Source organism: Triticum urartu, chromosome 3A, assembly GCF_056163025.1.
Source record: "Triticum urartu cultivar PI428250 chromosome 3A, HENAU_Tu73, whole genome shotgun sequence".
Lineage (NCBI taxonomy): Eukaryota > Viridiplantae > Streptophyta > Magnoliopsida > Poales > Poaceae > Triticum > Triticum urartu.
In genome coordinates this window covers 54,055,615-54,077,660 of record NC_141875.1, presented here as the reverse complement: position 1 = coordinate 54,077,660, position 22,046 = coordinate 54,055,615, and the positions used below count along the sequence as shown (strand labels likewise).

At 50.9% G+C, this 22,046-nt stretch overlaps 1 protein-coding gene and 1 pseudogene across 1 annotated transcript; both read left to right on the top strand.

Annotated features, from left to right (window-relative positions):
* The first annotated feature begins 8,662 nt into the window (after positions 1-8,662).
* Positions 8,663-10,051, top strand: LOC125542757 (2-alkenal reductase (NADP(+)-dependent)-like). The gene has a single exon (XM_048705931.2). The coding sequence runs from the start codon at positions 8,893-8,895 to the stop codon at positions 9,961-9,963; it is 1,071 nt and encodes a 356-aa protein (XP_048561888.2). The 5' UTR covers positions 8,663-8,892; the 3' UTR covers positions 9,964-10,051.
* A 356-nt stretch (positions 10,052-10,407) lies between these two features.
* On the top strand, positions 10,408-11,739 carry LOC147978471 (uncharacterized; annotated as a pseudogene).
* The last annotated feature ends 10,307 nt before the right edge of the window (positions 11,740-22,046 follow it).

The window sequence follows — 22,046 nt, the reverse complement described above, 5'->3', positions numbered from 1 at the left end:
AGTTGGAGATGAAATTGGTTTGGGCACCATAATCTAGATTTTTATTTTTACCCTTTTGTCAAATTTGTGTCGCACATTCGTTATATATATCAGAATGATTAAGAATCTGAAGGTAGGACTGTTTTTCACTCATCTCGCAGTTTCTGGGACGGGTGAGGATCATGGAGTGCTTTGGCTGTTCACAACTCGAGCGGACACGGTACTGGTCAGGTGCCATGGTGCCTGGTGCTTGCGTGGTGAGAAGCAACATCTGGCCAATCCTCGGGTCATGGATGCCCTCTCACTCCCGTGCATTTGTCCCACTAAACCACTGATGTAGCTCAAAGGACACTACCAATCTTCAATCGTATGTGTCATTCCTTCATACTACTATCTCTGCCCCCTTTATTAGCCTCAGATTTGGTTGGTCCTTTGTTCGATCAAATGCACAAATCAGATTTCTTCCTGGATGTCTATGTGTGCATTCTCTTAATTCTTTGATTAATGAAAGCAAAATACTGAAAATGTGCATGTTATGACTGGCCAATACACTGAGAAATAATAATGCTGTGCAACTTTATCAAGGATCGATTAGTTAGTTACTGGGAAGCATTATCGAATGTTGTTCTTCCCTGCTCTTACCGGCGTCCTTTTAATTCCGTATGAGTTTTTGTAGTTGAAGGAGTCCATTCTGTGCAGCCGGAGGCGTATGAGTTCAAGATCGGCGACCAGTTTTTTCGGAGGCATATATAGTACTGCATTATAAATAAGTTTGTATGTCGTTGGTCTAATTAGTTTGTATGCTGCATCATATATAGTACTGCATATCATATATAGTACTGCTAATTAGTTTGTATGCTGTTGACTTAGCTTGACCCAGAACATATCATATAGTACTACATTATAGTACTGCAAGATCGGTGAGAGAGAGGCATAGTCTAACTGCGAATCCATGTGTGTGCATTTCTGTCTTATTGGAATATGTTGAGTACATATTGGAATATGCTAAATGCTATTGCCTGATATAATATAAGTATGGGCTACAGCTTTATGCATATTTGTTTTGTATTTTTATAAATGATGATAGTTTGTGCAAGATGTTCACATGTTATTTTATTTTTTGACTAAATTCTCTTATGCCCTTGACTTAGCTTGACCCAGAACAACAGCATCCTTGATGCGTGTACTGACCTTCACCTCGTTCTTTTTCTCGGAGACTCGAAGGAGACCATACGCAAGGCACCTCCTCTTCAGTTGTGAGAGTGTCCAGGGGTCGTGGGTGCGGCTAATGCCTATGTATGTGGCCGCACTTGACACTGCCCTCTCTTTAAGGGCACATATCATTTTTAATAACTCTGCTATCTTTTCCCAAGTCTTTATTATCTTGCATAGCCTTGTACTGATATGTATTGTTTGATGCTAATTACCCAAGTTAGTGCATGATGTTAAGGATAACCTGAGAACACTTGCCTAAGTTTATAAGATATGACATGTGACAGTTCAAACCTGCTTTGCTGCTCTTTCAATGCTTTTGCTGCTGTACTGTGCTTCTCTAGTTGTTTGAATGCTTCTGCTGCTAGCCTGCTAGACTGCTACTAGCTTGAATAGGTGTGGACTTCTGCTGGTGGTGGTGCTGCTTGTGTTGCTGCTGCTAATTTAATGCTTATACTCACGCCGCTGTTGATTAAATTCTTATGTTGTTGTTGCATGCTTATGCTACTGATTCAATGCTTTAGAAATTAATTGAATTGAACTTGATTCAATGCTAACGATTTCTCCAACTTGCCAAAATTGTCATAATTGTCTCTTGCCTTGTGATGTTAGTCTCTCTGCACTTACTAGTATTGTTAGTTGAATGGATGGTCGTGGTAGTAGAATAGGAATTTTCTCTAGGTTAGTGTTATAGTGATGTTCATTTCATTACCTAAACTTTGTAGCAATGTACCATGCAGGTATGTATAGATTATTATTGTAGAACAACATCAAGTTAATCTGTTGCATTCAAGTTGTTGGAAGTTTTGTTATGCCATGCTTACTGTTTACTGAATTGGGGCATTTGGGCATGTATGTATAAATTTTAGCCTCTTGAAAGAATATTATTTACTTCCAATGTATTTCACTAATAACTTATCTGGATCATGATCTAATGTTGTCAAGGTTGCTTCTGCTGTGATAGAAGATCAGAAGAAGCTTGGAGATGTGCGGCATAGTTTTAGTTGATGTTGCCACCAAGTTTTGGTGCTTGTGTATCTGTTTTTGATTGTATGTGCACTTGTTGGACGTGCAAACATGTATGTGCTCTTGTGAGTATTTCACTGGATGATTCCTGGATTTAATCAGTTAATTGAGAGATTTATTGATTTTTTGTTGTTCAAATGTGTAAATTGAAATCCGTGAATGAAAAAGACCAAATTTTCTACTTGACAAAATAATATTTGGGCTCTAAAAAGGCTGTGGCCCAAACTATAGTGTATCGGTACAGTGTATTTCAGAAAAACCAGAAAATAAGCTTAATGAAATGGTTCGCAAAAAGGTCATGTCACAGAAAATAAAAAGGCCAAATTGCTGGGCCAGACCCATGTAGCTAGAAAAAATTAACAAAAAAAAGTATGAAAGAGGCCCAATTGTTGGGCTAGGCCCATGTAGAAAAATGAATTGGACCGGGCTGAATCTTGTGCCACGTCAGATTGCCACGCTCGATGCCTACGTGGCCTGGGGAGGTTGCTAGTGACCAAAACGCCACAGTAGACGTATTTTGGTCATAAACGTCTACGACCATTCCAGAAGAAAGGTCGCTATAGTCAGTTTACGACGGCCAGCTTTTGACCTTATGTTTTTGGTCACAAAAAGGTCACAAATGGAAATTTGTGACCTTTCAGTGACCAATAGTGGTGGTCACAAGTTGACATATTTCTTGTAGTGGCGGTCGGTGTTCGGGACGTCGCGCCGTGCTCTCGGTGCGGGGGAGGACTCTTGGCGCGGACGCCGGCTTCATGCCGCTCTGTGGCCGCGTCGATGAGTTGCTGGATGCGTCTGGTCATGTAAGGGAGCTCATCAGGCCCTAGCCCATTCAACTCGTCTGCGGCCGCCTGGGCGGCGCGCAAGTTCTCGAGAGGCGTGGCATAGACTGGGCGGTCTGCTCCCAGCATGTCGGCGATAGCCGCACCATGTTTCTTGACGATACCGACGCGTCTCGGCCCGTCGCGAGGCGGCGTGCCGAAGGAGGCACGGTCGACCTCGCGCTGGTGAGGCTCGGTGAGGCGTCTCATGGTGGCGAGCCTCTGTCCCTCCGCAACGAGGGCAAGGCGGCGCGCCTCCAATGTCTTGGCGTCCGCGTCGGCCGGGACGGGGAGGGACAATTCGTGCAACGCCGTCTGCAGAGCGTTGTGGGTGTTTTCGCCTGAGGGGGCGCCGTGGCTGATGACCATTACCTCGGTGATGGCACTGCCGCTGCTGTCGGCTTAAGGAAGAGGGTCATTGATGACCACCACGTTGGTGGGGAAGGCGTCAAGGGATGCCATGTCGGAGTCGACAAGCATCGGGTCGGTGGAGCCAACCGACTCCAAGTCTGCGGCAAGCTCGCCGGAGACGTGGAGTTGATCGAGGAGGCTGACGAGGTGGCTCTCGGGGCAGTCTGTGCCCGCGTCGGATGTGGGATCGTCAGAGATGCGAGTCTCGCCAAGAAGATCGGCGAGGCAGCTCGCCGCGCAGGCGTCGGCGATGTCTTGTTGCGCGTCGGGGCAAGTGCCATTGGGCGTGCCAGGCTGGCTACGCATGTTGGGAAGGAAGAGGGTTCCCGTCCAGACCTGGTCTCCGGACGACGGTGCACCTGGCCCCACGGTGGGCGCCAAATGTCGGGTGGTTGGTGCGACATATGCCAATGGATGGCTTATCATTGTGGGAGCCAATAAAACATCGCCGGTACTTGGAAACGGGATAAGGCGAAGACATGCACGCCGGCGAATCTTACCCAGCTTCAGGGCTCTCCGTGGAGATAACACCCCTAAAGCTGCTCTGCGAGGTCTCCGCATGATCACTAGCTCGAAGGGAAGCTACAGAATGCTCCTTGAGCTGTTCGGTGAAAGGATGACGGAGGGCCAGGCTAGCCCGCTCCTCTTCTCCTTGTGGTGTCTAAAATCTATCCAAAGAGCGATCCCCTGCATGGGAACCCTGGGGGGTTTATATAGGCCTACCCCCCAGGGGTACAATGGTAATCCGGCTGGGCGTGGGCCCCAGCCGTCTGTGTCTACGCCCGTCGGCTTCTCCACCGACTGGTGGGGCCCGCCTACTAGTGGGGCCCGCCGACTAGTGGGCCCGCCGGCTGCCGACCCTTTGGTCGACAGGCCGGGCCCACCACCCGGGGGTCTTGTCGGGGGCTGGTTACTGTTACCTTGCCCCTGGTGACGATGGCTTTGTCGTGGTAAGCATGGCTACAGTGCCGCCGTGAGGCGGCTCATCATTGTAGTCTTACCTTCTCTTGTCTTCTTAATGAAGCACCTCCTTGGAGGGAGAAAGTTGGCCGGCTATTGGAAGCCAGCCATACCCCTGGCCGGCTGTGGGAAGCCCGGCCGCCTTTGGGATCTCCCTGACCAAGGGGGCCCGCCACCCATGGGTCGTACTGGCCGCTCGCCGTGGGTGACGTCACGATCATCGTGGCAACAGTGCCGCGCCGGATGGGGCTGGCCGCCCCGTATGGTGCACTGTGGCCAGGCGTGCGCCGGGATTCGGGGGTGGCAGGCTTTACTGTAGCCACGCCCCGTCTTGTCGTCGTTATGTGCGTGCAGACTCTGAGGGCAAGATCTTAGCCGCCTGCTGAGGGGCGGCTCCTGGGAGTCGGCCCTTTTATGGCCGACTTCTGGAAGTCGGCCTTCTCGTGGTCTTGTTTCTCAAAGATTTCAGGGCTGGGCCACCTTCGCGCAGCCGGCTTGAGAGGTAGCCGGCTAGGGGAAGGCGGCCCCGTGTCTTTGGACGTTTGGAGGCTTGATCGGCCTGTAATTTTTCTGAAGTGCCAGGGGAAGCCGGCTAGGCTACCCGTGGTCATTTACTCCGACACATGACGAGGAGTCTCGGAATGGTCGAGACGTAAAGATCGATATATTGGAAGCCTACATTTGGACAACAGAATGGTTCCGAGTGGTTCGGGCATTTTTCTGGAGTACCGGGAGGTTACTGGACCCCCTGGGAGTATATGGGCCTTATTAGGCCTTAGTGGAATAGAGGAGAGGGAAGGAAAAAGAGGGAGGCGCGCCCCCAAGCCCAATCCGAATTGGGAGTGGGACCGGCCCCCCTTTCCTTCCTCCCTCTTCCCTCCTTCCTTCCTCTCCTACTCCTACTTGGAAGGGGGGAATCCTACTCCCGGAGGGAGTAGGACTCTCCTAGGGCGCGCCATAGAGAGGGACGGCCCTCCCCCTCCTCCACTCCTTTATATAAGGGGAGGGGGCACCCCATAGACACACAAGTTGATCATTGATCTTTAGCAGTGTGCGGTGCCCCCCTCCACTATAATCCACCTTGGTAATATCGTAGTGGTGCTTAGGCAAAGCCCTGTTCCGGTAGCAACATCATCACCATCATCATGCCATCGTGTTGAGGGAGCTCTCCCTCGAAGCTCTACTGGATCGTGAGTTCGTGGGACGTCACCGAGATGAACGTGTGCAGATCGTGGAGGTGTCGTATCTTCGGTGCTAGATCGGTCGATCGTGAAGACGTACGACTACATCAACCGTGTTGTCATAACGCTTCCGCTTACGGTCTGCGAGGGTACGTAGACGATACTCTCCCCTATCGTTGCTATGCATCACCATGATCTTGCGTGTGTGTAGGATTTTTTTTGAAATTACTACATTCCCCAACAGTCCGTCCATATAACAAGCGCAAGCTTGAGTTTCACTCCAAAAAGTGTGTTTTTCTTGGTTACAGCTCTTTTCATAAAGGATACAAATGTCTTCATGTTCCCACTAATCGTGTTTATATCTCTCGGGATGTCGTGTTTGGTGAGCATGTTTTTCCCTTTGCCAAACTTCATGTGCCCACCGATGAACCACCATCCATGCATTCATCCTCTATTGCCTCTGACCAATTTGATGATGTTGCATATTCTCCTATATTGTTGCCTAATCATGGTGCAGGCACTGGATGTGGGGCTCACTTGGAGATTTTAGAGGCGCCATCGCCTTCTTCGTCGCCCTCGCCTTCATCGTCGGCACCTCCAGTTGTGCACGTCGATCGCATGGCGCCGCTGCATGGCCTCAGGTCTTGTGCCCATGCACGACCACTCGATGACCCGGTGCTGCTGCCCGCTTCATCGCCCCTGGCCTCTGGGTCGGTTTCGTCGCCCGCCCGACCCATGACACCGGTCACTCCTACCGCGCCTAGGCCGGCTTCGCCCGCCCTCGCCTTGCCTCTGGTGACCGGGCCGCTGTCCCCGGGACCGGCCTCTCCTGGCCTGTCGCCTGACTCCGGGTCTCCCGAGTCGCCTGGCACCGGGTCTCCCGCGTCGTGGCAGCCGCCACCTGGTATCCTGCTGACCGAGCCACCTCCATCACCTTCACCCAGTCCGGCTCCTGCTGCGGGCTCTTCTGGCACCTCTCCGTCGTCGTCCACAACTTCGACGATTCCGGTTGTTGCCCCACGTCCACATACGTGCAGCCGTAGTGGCATCTTTCAACCTAAGCAACGTCACGATGGTATAGTTGCCTGGTTAGCTGCATGCATGACTGCTGCCCTTACGGATCCCTTCTCCGAGCCGCGCACGTATCAAGCTTCTATGCGCATTCTTCATTGGAGAGAGGCCATGGAGCAGGAGTATCAAGTTCTCATTATCAATAAGACATGGACTCTTGTTCCTCCACCGTCACAGGTTAATGTCATTGAGTCTAAATGGGTTTTCAAAGTGAAGAGGCATTTTGATGGGTCCATTGAGCGCTACAAAGCTCGTCTTGTTGCTCGTGGTTTTCAACAGCGTTTTGGTCTTGACTATGAAGACACCTTCAGTCCAGTGGTCAAGCCTACTACCATCAGGCTCCATCTCTCTTTTGCCGTTACTCGAGGTTGGTTTCTTCAGCAGCTTGATGTCCAAAATTCCTTCCTCCATGGTGTGTTGGAGGAGGAGGTCTATATGCGCCAGCCTCCGGGTTTTTCTGATCCGGATCGTCCTGATCATCTCTGTCGTCTGTCCAAGGCACTTTATGGTCTGAAGCAAGCCCCCCGTGCTTGGCTTGCTCGTCTTGCAATGGCCCTTCGTGCTCATGGTTTTGCATCGTCAACTGCTGACTCCTCACTATTTCTTCTACAGAGGCCTGATGTTACTATGTACTTGTTGGTCTATGTGGATGATATTATTCTGGTCAGCTCCTCTCAGTCGGTTGTTATTGCTCTTGTTCGCTCGCTTGGTGCTGATTTTGCGGTCAAGGACCTTGGGAAGCTTCACTACTTTCTTGGTGTGGAGGTTACTTCTCGGGCTAATGGTCTTGTTATGACGCAGAAGAAGTACTCCTTGGATTTGTTGCAGCGGGCTGGGATGCTTAAGTGCAAACCGACGACTACACCCATGTCTACCACTGACAAGCTTACTGCTGTTGATGGTGAGCTTCTGTCTTGTGCTGATGCGACGGAGTACAGGAGTATTGTTGGTGGTCTTCAGTACTTGACGATCACAACACCGGACATCTCTTTTGCTATCAACCGAGTCTGCCAGTATCTGTAGTCACCCCGTGATACTCATTGGTCTGCTGTTAAGCGCATCTTGCGCTACATTCGATTCACGGTGTCTCACGGATTGCATATTCGACCGACCTCCTCTGGATGTCTCTCAGCATATTCTGATGCGGATTGGGCTTGCAATCCGGATGACAGGCGATCTACGGGGGGCTATGCTGTGTTCTTTGGCTCTAATCTGATCGCCTGGAGTGCTCGAAAACAAGCAACTGTCTCACGTAGCAGTACTGGAGCTGAGTATAAGGTTGTGGCCAATGCCACTTCGGAGATTATCTGGGTACAGTCTTTGCTTCGGGAATTGGGTATATCCCAACTGCAGTCTCCTGTCCTTTGGTGTGATAACATCGGTGCTACATACCTCTCTGCAAATTCGGTATTCCATACCCGTAGGAAACACGTTGAAGTTGACTATCACTTTGTGCGTGAACGTGTCTCTCAAAAGCAACTACAGATCAAGTTCATCTCTTCCAAGGATCAACTTGCAGACATCTTCACCAAGCCATTGCCTCTACCATAGTTTGAGGCTTGCCGACGCAATCTTACCCTTCTAGATTCTTTAGAAAGTGGTTAAGATTAAGGGAGGATGTTAAACTGTATAGTCTCTGTATTTACACATGTATATTGTGATAGGTCATCCCTAGAGGGTCGTTCCGGTTCCCCAAACCTATTGTCTTACACGGACAAGCAATTTTTTCAACAAAAAAATGAGTTTGTTCGCTGGCCGCTCGGCCCGGTCGATTCGGCCGGGCCTGCAGCTTCTTGGATTGACACCGTCGCATCGCGCTTCCGGTGGTCGTCGGGTGGTAGGTCGCTGTCGCCGTGAGAACCGATCTCGCAAGCGAACGACATGCCCCTCCACCCTGGTCCCGGGAGTGCAGGCCAGCAAATTTTCTGGCACGCGGACGGAAAAAGGGACTGTTAAAAGATCTGTTACCAATGTGCTGTGCTGTGCAGAGTGCCGCTTGAGTTATTGGCACGTGGTGCCCGTGGGGAAGCGCCGGACCGACCGTAACAAGTGGACGGAGCAGCACCGGCCAGCCCAGCGCATCGCCGTGGAGCTGGACCACCGTGCACCATCGCCCTCGTCCGTCCATCCTCGGCAGGCATCATATATCCACTCCAACTCCAAGCAAAATAAAATATCAAAACCAATTCAACTCCCTCAGATCGTAGTCTTGCAGTCCACCCACGGCGGCGATGGCGGAGCTCGAGAGCCGGCGGGTGATCCTCAAGGACTACGTCGAGGGCTACCCCACGGAGGCGCACATGGAGCTGCTCCCCGCCGCGAACGTCGACGAGGCTGCGGCCGGGGAGGAGGGGTCGGTGCTGGTCAAGAATCTGTACCTCTCCTGCGACCCCTACATGCGCCCCAAGATGTCCCGCCCGCTGCACCAGTCCTACACCGCCGCCTTCGTCCCGGGCGCCGCCATCACCGGCTACGGCGTGTCTGAGGTCGTCCGCTCCTCGCGGCCCGGGCTCGCCGCCGGCGACCTCGTCTGGGGCATGACCGGCTGGGAGGACTACAGCGTCATCAAGCCGCCCTTCACGGCCATGCTCACCAAGATCCAGCCCGACGACGGCGTGCCGCTGTCCTACTACACCGGCATCCTCGGCATGCCGGGGCTCACGGCCTACGTGGGATTCCACCACATCTGCTCCCCCAAGGCCGGCGAGACGGTGTTCGTCTCCGCGGCCTCCGGCGCCGTCGGCCAGCTCGTCGGCCAGTTCGCCAGGCTCCTCGGCTGCCACGTCGTCGGCAGCGCGGGCTCCAAGGAGAAGGTGGACCTACTCGTCAACAAGTTCGGCTTCCACGACGCCTTCAACTACAAGGAGGAGGACGCCGACCTCGCCGGCGCGCTCAAGAAGCGCTTCCCCGACGGCATCGACGTCTACTTCGAGAACGTCGGCGGCAAGATGCTCGAGGCCGTGCTGCTCAACATGAAGGTGCACGGACGCATCGCCGTCTGCGGCCTCATCTCCCAGTACAACCTCACCGCCGGCGAGAAGGAGGCCGACGTCGGCGTGCGCAACCTCACCTCCCTCGTCTCCAAGCGCATCAAGATGGAGGGCTTCATCGAGCCCGACCACAAGCACCTCTACCCGGAGTACATGGCGTGGGTGCTCCCGCACATCAAGGAGGGCAGGGTCGTCTACGTGGAGGACGTCGCCGACGGGCTCGACGCCGCGCCCGCAGCGCTCATCGGCCTCTACCACGGCCGCAACGTCGGCAAGCAGGTCGTCAGGCTCACCAACCCCGACCCCAAGTGACTCACAGATTGTACTGTAGTAGCAGATCGATTATCAACCACGCGTCAATCATCATCAAGAATAAAATCAAAATCTATTCGCATCGCAATCGCATTTGGTGGTTGAATGGCGACGTAAAAGTCAAGTTAAACAAAATATCCTTTGCTCTCTCTCCGTGTAGTCCTTGTTGTTACGATCCTCTAATCTTCGGTTACCCAACACGTTATGCTGTTGAAATTTCTAGCTAAAGTGTTCCTGACTTGTCAAAATTTTAGCCTTGTTTGTAAGAAAAATACAAGCTTTAGGATGCTGGCTGTTGAACAATATATGTTGCACCGTGACATACGTTCTGGTTACGTCGGTGGAGAAGTCCAAACCAAGATAGACTAGGATCACCAGTTAGTTGTCATATGGTTGTAATCTCCTCTTATCTCTTTATCTTTTTCTCTCCAAGTCTCTATGTAATCTGAACAATCTTGTACACTATGCCAGGAGTCGCGCCCTGGCCTATATTAACACGCAGCCGTCACCCAGGATGGGTATGGTGTTCCTCCACATGGTATACAGAGCCTGACTCTTCCCATCTAGCTAGCGTTCCTCCTCTCCACTGCAGCTTCCTGCCATGGCTTCATTCGCCGCTGCTTCCTCCCCTCTCTCCGGCCAGATCACCGAGCGCCTCACCCGCACCAACTACGTCTTATGGCGCACCCAGATCACGCAGCAGCTGAGAGGGGCTGGAGTCTTCGGATACGTTGATGGAAGCACGGCGGAGCCGGCTGAGTTCGTCGTCAGCAAGGACAAGGATGGAAAGGAGGAAACTATCCCCAATCCCCTCCATGCCGTCTGGTTCCGAGAGGACCAGCAAGTACTTGGGTATCTTCTCAATAATCTGTCAAAAGAAGTGCTAGTGCAGGTGACTTCCATCACGCGTGCACGAGAGCTCTGAACAGCGTTGGCGAGCATGTTCTCGTCGACGTCGCTGTCCCGCGTCAACAACATCCGCGCTGCCCTCACCAACGCGCAGAAGGGGACGCAATCGATGGCTACCTTCTTCGCGCACATGCGGGGACTCGCCGACAAGCTCGCTGCGGCTGGCAAGCCGTTGAAGGATGAAGAGCTCATCTCGTATATCCTCAACGCGCTTGACATGGAGTACCAGCCGCTGGTTTCCGCCCTCGACGCCAGGACAACTCCGGTCACCCTCGACGAGTTGTTCGGACAGATGAGCAATTTCAATCAGAGGGTGGCTCTCTTCCAAGGCGCGGGAGGTGGCTTCAAGCCTTCTGCCAACGCTGCCACCCGCGGCCGCGGCGGGGGCTCTTGTTACCGTGGTCCACCGCGGAACGGCAAGGGCAGGGGCGCCCACAGCAGCAACAGCAGCGGCGCCAGCAACACGCGCGGCGGCCGCCCTTCCTCCTCCAACAACAGAGGCCGCAGCAACAGCAGCTCCAACAACAAATCACGCCCTGACACAGTCAGGTGCCAAATCTGTGGCAAGCCGGGTCACTCGGCAAAAAACTGCTGGTATCGGTTTGAGGAAGATGAAGATGACTCATCGCAGGATGAGAAGGTGGCCGGAGCTGCTGATGGCTCCTACGGCGTCAACACCAATTGGTACGTCGACAGCGGCGCCACAAACCACATCACCGGTGAGCTGGAAAAGGTGACCATGCGTGAGAAGTACCGTGGCAAAGATCACATCCACACGGCAAGTGGAGAAGGAATGAAAATTAGTCACGTTGGTCACTCAATTGTTAAAACCCCTCATCGAAAAATTCATCTTAGAATTTTTTTGCATGTCCCTAGTGCCTCAAAGAGTCTTCTTTCAGTCCATCGTATTGCTATTGACAATCTTGTCTTTCTTGAATTTCACCCATACTTCTTTTTGATCAAGGATCAGGTAACGAAGAAGTTGCTCTATCGAGGTAGATACGTTCGTGGGCTTTACCCTTTGATCCCGGAGATTAGAAGACTCAATAAATAAGTTTTTAGTGCCACCAAAGTGTCTTCAACACGATGGCACGATCGTTTAGGGCATGCATCTTTTTCTTTAGTTGAGCGTTTGCTTAGGAAAAATAAGCCCCCGTATGTTGGAGAGCGTGATGTCGAAACAATTTGTGATTCATATCAAAGGGCTAAAAGCCATCAATTACCTTATCCAGTTCCTACCAACATTTCTACAAAAGCCTTTGCAACTTGTTTTCTCCGATGTGTGGGGGCCTGCCCCCTCTTCTGTTGGTAGACACACGTACTATGTGAGTTTCATAGACGACTATAGCAATTTTTCCTGAATTTATCTTCTTAAGAAGCGATCCGACATGTTTCAAGTTTTTCTCAACTTCCAAGCTCTTGTTGAGCGCCAATTCGATTGCAAAATCCTTGCTCTCCAATCCGACTAGGGTGGAGAATATGAAAAGTTAAATTCTTTCTTTCAAAAAATTGGCATATCTCATCACATGTGTTGCCCACATGCTCACCAACAAAACGGGTCCGCTGAACGCAAGCACAGACACATCGTTGAAGTTGGTCTAGCATTACTTGCTGGTGCCTCCATGCCCCTTAAGTTTTGGGATGAGGCTTTCCTTGCGGCTGTTCACATCATCAACATGCTACCTAGTCGTGTCATCAACTATGAAACTCCTATTGAGCGTCTCCTTCACACCAAACCCGACTATACTACTCTTCGTGTGTTTGGTTGCGCCTGTTGGCCAAATCTTTGTCCCTACAACTCTCGCAAGCTCATGTTTCGCTCCAAACAATGCGTCTTCCTAGGCTATAGTGCTCAACACAAAGGTGTAAAATGCCTTGATGTTTCTACTGGCCGCATCTATATATCTCGGGACGTCGTCTTTAACGAGACAAAGTTCCCTTTCTCCGACCTACACTCCAATGCCGGAGCTCTACTTCGCAAAGAAATTCTTCTCTTGCCTTCCAGTCTCACCGGCATCACCCAAGGGGAAAATACTTGTAGTGACTCAATGTTGACTAATGCTCATAACCACGTCCATGAGTTTTGTGATGATGCAGATGATGATAACTGTGAAGAAAATGGTGCAGAAATCAGCAAAAACACTGGAGAAAATGCTCCCAACACGTCACACTTTATGTGTCCAGGGTTGGGGAGCAGATCCTCCTCGGGATTGGTTCCCCTGCACGTTGGCAGCGGATCGCCCTTGGGATCGGGGCCGCCTCAGACTGGCAGAGCGCGGGATCCCGCCTCGACTGGCGAGCGCCGCAACCCCGCCTCCGCGCCCGTCACGTCGCGCCTCGCCACGGGCTCAGGTGCTCCCTCTGGCTCGCACCACTTGGACACCCCCACGCGGCGCACCGAGAGTCGCTGGGCCCCTGCTGGGCCCCTCCACTACGAGCGCCGCCAGCCGACCGGCACGCAGCCCCATCACCTGGTGCCAGGCGCCGCGTCCGAAGCTGATCCAGGCCGGTCTCCCGACATGCCTCTAGACGCGTGATCCGACGCGGATTTGGCCAGGCCCGCCTCATCATTGCCGCATGATGGGCCTGAGCCGGATGCGCTGCGCCTCCTTGGATCTTCTGCGCCACGCCCCACTCCGCCCGTGATGCCTCCGCTCCAGATGCAGCAGACGATTCGTCACCCCTGCATGATGACGAGGCGGTCGGTGCAGGGGGCTCCATCGAGGGATCTGCTGCGCCGGATATCTCTGCTGCACCTCCTGTTGCTTCATGCACACGTCTCCAAAAGGGGGTAACTAAACCAGTTAATTACAAGCAAATAACGAAGTTTGGTCTTGCCTGCTCTATAGATGAACCACGCTCTCTTGGGGAGTCACTCAGTGATACAAAGTGGAAGAAGGCCATCGAAGAAGAACACATGGCACTTCTGAAAAATCACACATGGCATCTGGTTCCTCCATGGCAAGGTAAAAATTGGATCGATTGTAAGTGGGTCTTCAGAGTAAAATGGAAATCTGATGGAACCATAGATCGCTACAAAGCCAGACTCATTGCAAAAGGCTTTAAACAACGATATGGCATAGACTATGAGGACACCTTTAGTCCTGTTGTTAAAGCTGCAACTATTCATCTTGTGCTCTCTATTGCTGTTTCCAGGGGATGGAGCCTTCGACAACTAGATGTGCAGAATGCGTTTCTCCATGGCGTTCTGGAAGAGGAAGTATATATGAAACAACCTCCTGGGTTTGAGAACAAAAACAAACCGCTTCATGTATGCAAACTTGACAAAGCTCTATATGGACTGAAGCAAGCTCCCAGGGCCTGGTACTCTGGACTCAGTCAGAAATTACAAGCCCTTGGTTTTGTTCCTTCTAAGTCTGACACATCTTTATTCATTTACAATAAACTAAAAACATCAATATTTGTTCTCATATATGTTGATGATATTATAGTCACAAGTTCATCTGATGAGGCAATATCAGGGCTGCTGAAGGATTTGAGTGTTGAATTTGCTCTCAAGGACTTGGGAGACTTGCATTTCTTCCTAGGGATTGAGGTAAAGAAACAAGGTGATAGCCTCCATCTCTCTCAAGAAAAGTATGCTACTGACCTGGTGAGAAGAGTTGGGTTACAAGGATGCAAACCTTCACCAACTCCATTATCTAGTACATAAAAACTGTCACTTGCAGAAGGAGAACTTTTGAGTCCTGCTGACTGCACCAGGTACAGAAGATTGGTAGGAGCACTCCAGTACTTGACCTTGACATGACCTGATATTTCCTTTGTTGTGAACAAAGTTTGTCAGTTTCTTCATGCACCTACTAAAAACTCATTGGACTGCTGCCAAACGTATTGTGAGATATGTGAAAAACACCATGAATCTTGGTCTTACTTTCACCAAGTCCTCATCCACACTCGTCAGTGCTTTCTCTGATTCTGACTGGGCATGATGTGTAGATGACAGACGCTCTACTAGTGGGTTTGCAGTGTTCTTTGGTCCAAATTTAATATCATGGTGTGCAAAAAAACAAGCTACAGTGTCACGATCAAGCACATAAGCTGAGTACAAGGCACTAGACAATGCCATAGCTTAGATCATTTGGGTTCAGTCCATGTTGAGAGAGCTTGGTGTGAAAAACACTCAAGCCCCATGCTTGTGGTGTGACAATCTTGGTGCTACTTATCTGTCTGCTAATCCTGTTTTTTATGCAAGGACTAAACATATTGAAATTGATTTCCATTTTGTTAGAGAATGAGTTGCCAATAAGAAATTGGAAATTCGCTTTGTACATTCTCGAGATCAAGTTGCAGATGGATTCACCAAAGCCTTGCCCACAAGAAACTTTGAAGAATTCAAGCGTAATCTCAACTTAACGAAGTTGTGATTAAGGGAGGGTGTTGAACAATATATGTTGCACCGTGACATACGTTTAGGTTGCATCGGTGGAGGAGTACAAACCAAGATAGACTAGGATCTCTAGTTGGTTGTCATATGGTTGTAATCTCCTCTTATCTCTTTATCTCTTTCTCTCCAAGTCTCCATGTAATCTAAACAACCTTGTACGCTATGCCAGGAGTCGCGCCCTGGCATATATTAACACGCAGCCGTCGCCTAGGATGGGTACGACGTTCCTCCATACTGGCTGCAAAGAACTAGGCCCTTTTCCATTGTAATTCTATCTTTCCTGGGGTCCTTGTAAAATTCTATGTTCCCAGGGGGCCATTCGCGGTTTAAAGTGCAATCTGCGCGGTATAAGCTCCAGGGGGCCATTTTGTTTGTACTCCCTCCGTCACAGTTTAGAAGGCACAGTTAAATTTGCGTGCATTTCCACAATAGACAAGGTTTAGGTCGCATTGCATTTATTTCTAGTAGCTAATTAGTACTCCGATATACTATTTCTATATGCATGCGTAGTGTGAATGCTATTTTTTAGCCCATCCCACAACCAATAGATAACCACCTAGGTCCTAAAGAATTTCCAAACACGCCTTCTAAACCGTGACGGAGAGGGTATGTTTTTATCTTCTGTTTAATTATTCATCAATTATTTTAAGTCTAACAGCGCTCATATCAAGAATTTTAAGAAAAAACTATTTTGTATTATCTTTCCCTAAAGTAACCAACGTTGTCGGTGTCAAAACCGGCGGATCTCGGGTAGGGGGTCCTGAACTGTGCGTCTAGGCCGGATGGTAACAGGATGCAGGGGACACGATGTTTTACCTAGGTTCGGGCCCTCTTGATGGAGGTAAAACCCTACGTCCTGCTTGATTAATATTGATCATATGGGTAGTACAAGAGTAGATCTACCACGAGATCAGAGAGGCTAAACCCTAGAAGCTAGCCTATGGTATGATTGTATGTTATGGTTGTTGTCCTACGGACTAAAACCGTTCAGTTTATATAGACACCGAAGAGGGTTAGCGTTACACAAGGTCAGTTACAAAGGAGGAGATATTCATATCTCTATTGCCTAGCTTGCCTTCCACGCCAAGTAGAGTCCCACCCGGACACGAGACGAAGTCTTCAATCTTGTATGTTCATAGTCTAACAGTCCGGCCAATGGAGATAGTCCGGCTGTCCAGAGACCCCCTAATCCAGGACTCCCTCAGTAGCCCCCGAACCAGGCTTCAATGACGATGAGTCCGGCGCGCAGTATTGTCTTCGGCATTGCAAGGCGGGTTCCTCTCCAAACTCTGTGTACCTGTCGAAATAATGTCCGGTTTCTTGTGAATGTTGCACTCCTCGGCTTCCAGGCCTAATAATGGCCACTTTCCATGTGTTGAGCGAATGTGAAGGGCCAGGGTGTCTTCATATTTACCCCCTAGGTGTGTGAATGAGCCGCCTAATTAAAAAGACGAGGATTCAGATCCAAGCCACACCATCCTCCCTTGGCGAGCCTTCATCGGAGCACGCCCGAAGAGATCCATTCCATCATGGCCGGTCAACGCAGCTCCTCCTCTTGCTCCCCTAGTTCCAAGCCTAGAGATTGGGAGAGATGTTCCGTCCTGCACAACAAATTAGTGATGCTTCAGACCAAGGGATTTCTTCCCCCAGCGTACTTGGTCCCGGTTCGAGCCGGGCTCGCCACCTATAATGGCGGAGAGCAAGAGGAGAGCCTTCCCAATCCCTCCAAGGGAGAGCGGGTATGCCTTGTCCCTTATTTGGTAAGAGGGCTCAGATTCCCAATTCATCCGTTTCTCCGGGGGCTCCTGGAGTTCTACGGCCTCCAGTTGCACAACCTTACGCCTGCCTCCATGCTGCATATCGCGGGATTCATAGCCCTTTGCGAGTTGTTTTTGGGCTGTGAGGCTCATTTCGCTCTGTGGAAGAAGTTGTTCTGCCTTGTGCCCCATTCTTAGAAGGGGTCAATATATCAAGTGGGCGGAGCCAAAGTGTGGCGTGTTGCCGGGACCGGATACCTGTCCGGAACCCCAAAGAAGACGTCCGATGTGTCCTTCAGAATGGTTTTATATAGAAGACGTCCCCCTCCCGGATCCTATTCGGATCGGCCTTCCTGAGTTCCACAACACCCCTTTGAAGAAGCGCCGGAGCTGGCATCCACGGAGCCCCCTGGAGGAAGATGACAGGGACGTTCTTTACCTGATGAGCCGGATAAGTTTTTTAGCTCGATCCGGATTGACCATGATCGAGGTCATGGCCATATGTATCATGCGGGGGGTGCAGCCGCTTCAGTATAGAGGCCACCCCATGTGGGATTTCAACGGGGAGGATGACGCCACCCGCTATGGCCGTGAAGGGCCGGGATCGGTTGCTGATCTAACAAAGATCTTATCCACTTTGTACAAGGGAGAAGAGGAGGAATTTCTTCGTGTCAACCCGCAGGGCGGATTTTCTATGTACAATCCTCCGAGCTGGGTAAGCGGAGACCTTTTCTCGCCCATGCGTTTCATATTTCCGCAGTCAAGTATTCAATCCAACGATTTCTACGCAGGAACTGTGCCAGGCTGTAAGGGAGATAAACAACCCCCCTCCACAACCCAAGGACCCTGGACGGTCCCTCGACCCGGCCACCCAAGAGGATCCGGACATATCAGTGGAGCTGATCGATGGGGTGTTTTATCAATCGAGCGATGATAATGCTTTGGTGGCCATTACGGCCGATTACCCTGGGCTAGTTCCAGCCTCACAGGTGACTGAGACCGAAGTCCCAGCACTTCAAAAAGGGATCCGTCCTTGCGTGTTTTTGATCGTCGTATAACAGCTGTGTTTTGCAGGGGAGGTCCTCGAGGCAGAAGGTCGAGCCTGCAGCGACTGACCAACAAGGGGCCGCGAGGCCAGGCAGGATGAAAAGACCCGCAGTCCGGATTGAGACACCGGTGCAGCGGTATGGCGCGCCGTATTTATTGCAAGACATTATTCTCAGGGGCGTATTAACGCCCGTGCCTTCTTTTCAGGAAAAAGAGCGCTCGCCGGACTATACCCGGAGAGGCTACCAACCGCGCCTCCACAAGCCAGGCTCCAAGGCCGGATTCGGGGGCGGGAACAAATACGAGGCGTGCGCCGGGTGTTCCTCTGACAGAGGATGCGGACAAACTGTCCGCCACCCATTCCGAGGTGGAAAGTGCCATGAACCACAGGCGTCGCTGGACTGTTCTACGTGACGCTTGTTTCTCCCAAGAGGCATTGGATGCCTTCAACTCGGGAGACGCGCACCTCCGTGCCGCTCAAAATGGTCTAGCTAGAGCCACAGAGCAGTATGTAAAAGACATACGGGTGAGAAAATTTGGTGATTATATATATATCAATAGCCCCTGAGACTTGAAACAGTTAGGATAACTGATTTAAGGATCATTTCTTATGCATGTTCTTACAGAAAAGAATACTCAACTGTCCCAGGAGCTGGGAGAGTGCAAAGCCCAACTTCAGGCCGCACTGGCCGCAGCAGGGGAGCCCAAAGAGACCCCCTATGGTAACATATTCTTCAAATGATAAGTATCATATAGAATGCGGCGTGTATGCAATCTGACGAATTAAATTGCGGATGACACTGGAGTAAATCCGGATAAGCAACAGCTCCAATGTCAGCTGAAGGCCGGTGAGAGCGTGCTTACGAGGGTGAGGCAGGAGAAAAATGATCTCCAAGATGCCAACACCAAGCTGGGCGTGGAACTACAAGATGTTCGCGCCCAACTGTCGGACTCTGTTAAGGAAAATCGGCGGCTTCGACGCGGCATATTTAGTAAGTGCTAGAACGAACTTTGAAAAAGAGTTCGACGAGGAAGTTGGCTGACAGAGTTATGTCTGTAGGTATGCTAACAGGTCGTCCTGCCAAGGAAATGCCCCGTTCAACGGGTGACCTTCTTCCCAAGCTCTCACAGCTGCACGAACGAGTTCGGCAGGTGATGCAAGGCGTCGCCCAGGCCTTGTGGCCATCCATGTCCATACTCGAAGGTCTTGGAGAGCTTGCAGAAAAGCTAAAGGGAGCGCGGCGGTGCTTCCGATTATGGAAGATATCGGCCTGCCGTCAGGGCGCCAGTGAAGCCTGGGCAATGATGAAGACACGGTACATGAAGGCTGACCCGAACCACATGGCCGAAGTCGGACCTGTGGGGCCTGATGGGAAGGAGATCCCTATGAGCTTAGTGTACAGTCAAGTAGAATTGGCCGCAAAGTATTCCCAACATGACTGTAGACTAGACAGCCTTTTGGATGGTATTGAAGAGGAATTCAACCAGTCAAATTGACTATGTAATTTTAAAGTGACATGTATAATGCCTTCTAGCCGGATTGTAGATCGTTTGTCGTGGCAGACCTTTTCGCTTCGACCTCGGGACCCGACGGTCCGGAGTGTATCCGAATACCCTCTCGGTTATGTAAGAACTGGGGCATGCGTGGAGATCAGGCGTAGGGGTCATTAGTGCTTTATCAGACAAGTGCCCAACTAGTTATGTTATATTACATGGGTAGTAAGAAACATCTTCCAGGGAGAATAGTTCCATTAAGGGTTCCTTTTCCTGGGTAAGCATGCCCTAAAGTGCATGTCCGGACTGCGACAAGAAGCGCAGAAAAAGCATCTGGGGGCAGATATGGATAATAAGTAAAAGTCATCTTTTGTTCACTGACCGAATATTCCCTTAAGAACGCTAGCTTTCGGCTTCACCCAATCTGAGGTACACGTCCGGCTGACCCGGCGGTAACAATCGCAGAGGTGCTCCCCTTATGCCCTAGCCGAATTAACGGGAACGTAGGGCATAAATACAAGAGCCAGGCAACCCAGCTTGTACAAAACTTAAGTCATATCGATTCATATAATGGTGAAAAAAGGTACATGCGGAAGTATAACACATGTGTTGGGCGTGAGGCCCAGGTAAAGAATTTAAGCTTCTGTGAAAGAAGCCCCCAGGTATGAAGAGTGCGGCTAGCGCATCTGTAATGTACGAGTGAGGCGCAAGGTGACCCTTGAAGGCCTAGAGAAATAAAATAAAGAAAGGGAAACAAGACAGATGATGCATATGCAGAAAATGGACAAAGGGAGGGGACTAACATAGAGTCTGGTGCTAAGCGTAGAATCTTCGAAGGCTGGCTGCGTTCCATGGGTTCGGCTCGAGTCGACTAGTCGATGCATCCCACAGTCGGTACGCTTCACCGGTGAGAACTTGGTTGATAATGAAGGGACCTTCCCATCTGGGCTCGAGCTTGTTCTTTTTCTTATCCGGCAGCCGTAGAACTAGTTCGCCAACGTTATAAGTTTTGGCCCGTACTTCTCTGCTTTGGTATCTACGAGCCTGTTGCTGGTAAAATGCGGAACGGGCTTTGGCTACGTCGCGCTCTTCCTCCAAGGTGTCCAGACTGTCCTGCCGACCAAGCTCGGCTTCTCTTTCTTCGTACATGCGCACTCGAGGTGAGTCATGAATTACGTCACAGGGTAGGACTGCCTCTGCGCCGTACACCATAAAGAACAGTGTATATCCGGTACTACGATTTAGCGTGGTCCGCAGCCCCTAGAGTACGGAGTCGAGCTCCTCTACCCAGTGCGTGTCAGACTCCATTAAGGAGCGCACTATTCTGGGTTTAATGCCGCTCATTATAAGACCATTTTCTCGTTCGACTTGTCCGTTGGTTTGTGGGTGATAGACTGAAGCATAATCGAGCTTGATGCCCATTTTGCTGCACCAGAGTTTTACCTCATCGTCCGTGAAGTTCGTGCCGTTATCAGTGATGATGTTGTGGGGGACGCCGTAATGGTGTACAACCCCGGATATGAAATCTATCGCCGATCCGGATTCGGCAGTTTTAACTGGTTTAGCCTCTATCCATTTGGTGAATTTGTCCACCATGACCAATTATTTTTTCTTGTGGGTTCCCCCTTTAAGGGGTCCAACCATGTCAAGTCCCCATACCGCAAAGGGCCATGTAATGGGGATTGTTTGGAGGGCGGTGGGTGGCATGTGGCTTTGATTTGCAAGGAGCTGGCAATCGACGCAACGTTGGACCAAGTCCTGTGCATCTGCCCAGGCCGTTGGCCAATAGAATCCTGTACGGAAGGCCTTGCTTACAAGAGCCCGGGCTGCGGTGTGATGACCGCCGAGTCCGACGTGAATTTCTGCCAAAAGGTTCCGCCCTTCCTCTTCGGAGATGCACCTTTGAAGGACTCCGATAGCGCTTTTTTTGTACAATTCTCCCTCGTGGACTTTGTAGGCCTTGGATCGCCGTACTATGCAGCATGCCTCATTTTGGTCCTCCGGAAGTTCTTGTCTGGTTAGGTAGGCCAGGAATTGTTCTGTCCACGGGGCAATAATGGCCATTATTTCGTGGGCTGAATGTGTTATTTCGGTGGCGGGGCCTCCGATTGTGTCAGAGAGTTCGGTATCAGGTATTTTGGCTGGGTGCGGACTGTTGTTACCGGTGTCCCCTTCCCATGCTACGGATGGCTTGAAGAGCCTTTCCAGAAATATGTTGGGAGGGACCGCGTCGCGTTTTGCGCCGATGCAGGCGAGGATATCCGCCGCCTGATTGTTTTCCCGAGCCACATGGTAAAATTTGAGCCCCTCGAACCGAGCTGATATTTTTAGGACGGCATTGCGATAAGCTGCCATTTTCGGATCCTTGGCATCGAAGTCTCCATTTATTTGGGATATCGCGAGGTTCGAATCCCCGCGCACCTCTAGGCGTTGAATGCCCATGGATACTGCCATCCGGAGACCTCATATTC

Excerpts from the sequence above, each read along its gene's own strand:
- LOC125542757 (XM_048705931.2), top strand. The coding sequence starts at position 8,893 with ATGGCGGAGCTCGAGAGCCGGCGGGTGATCCTCAAGGACTACGTCGAG.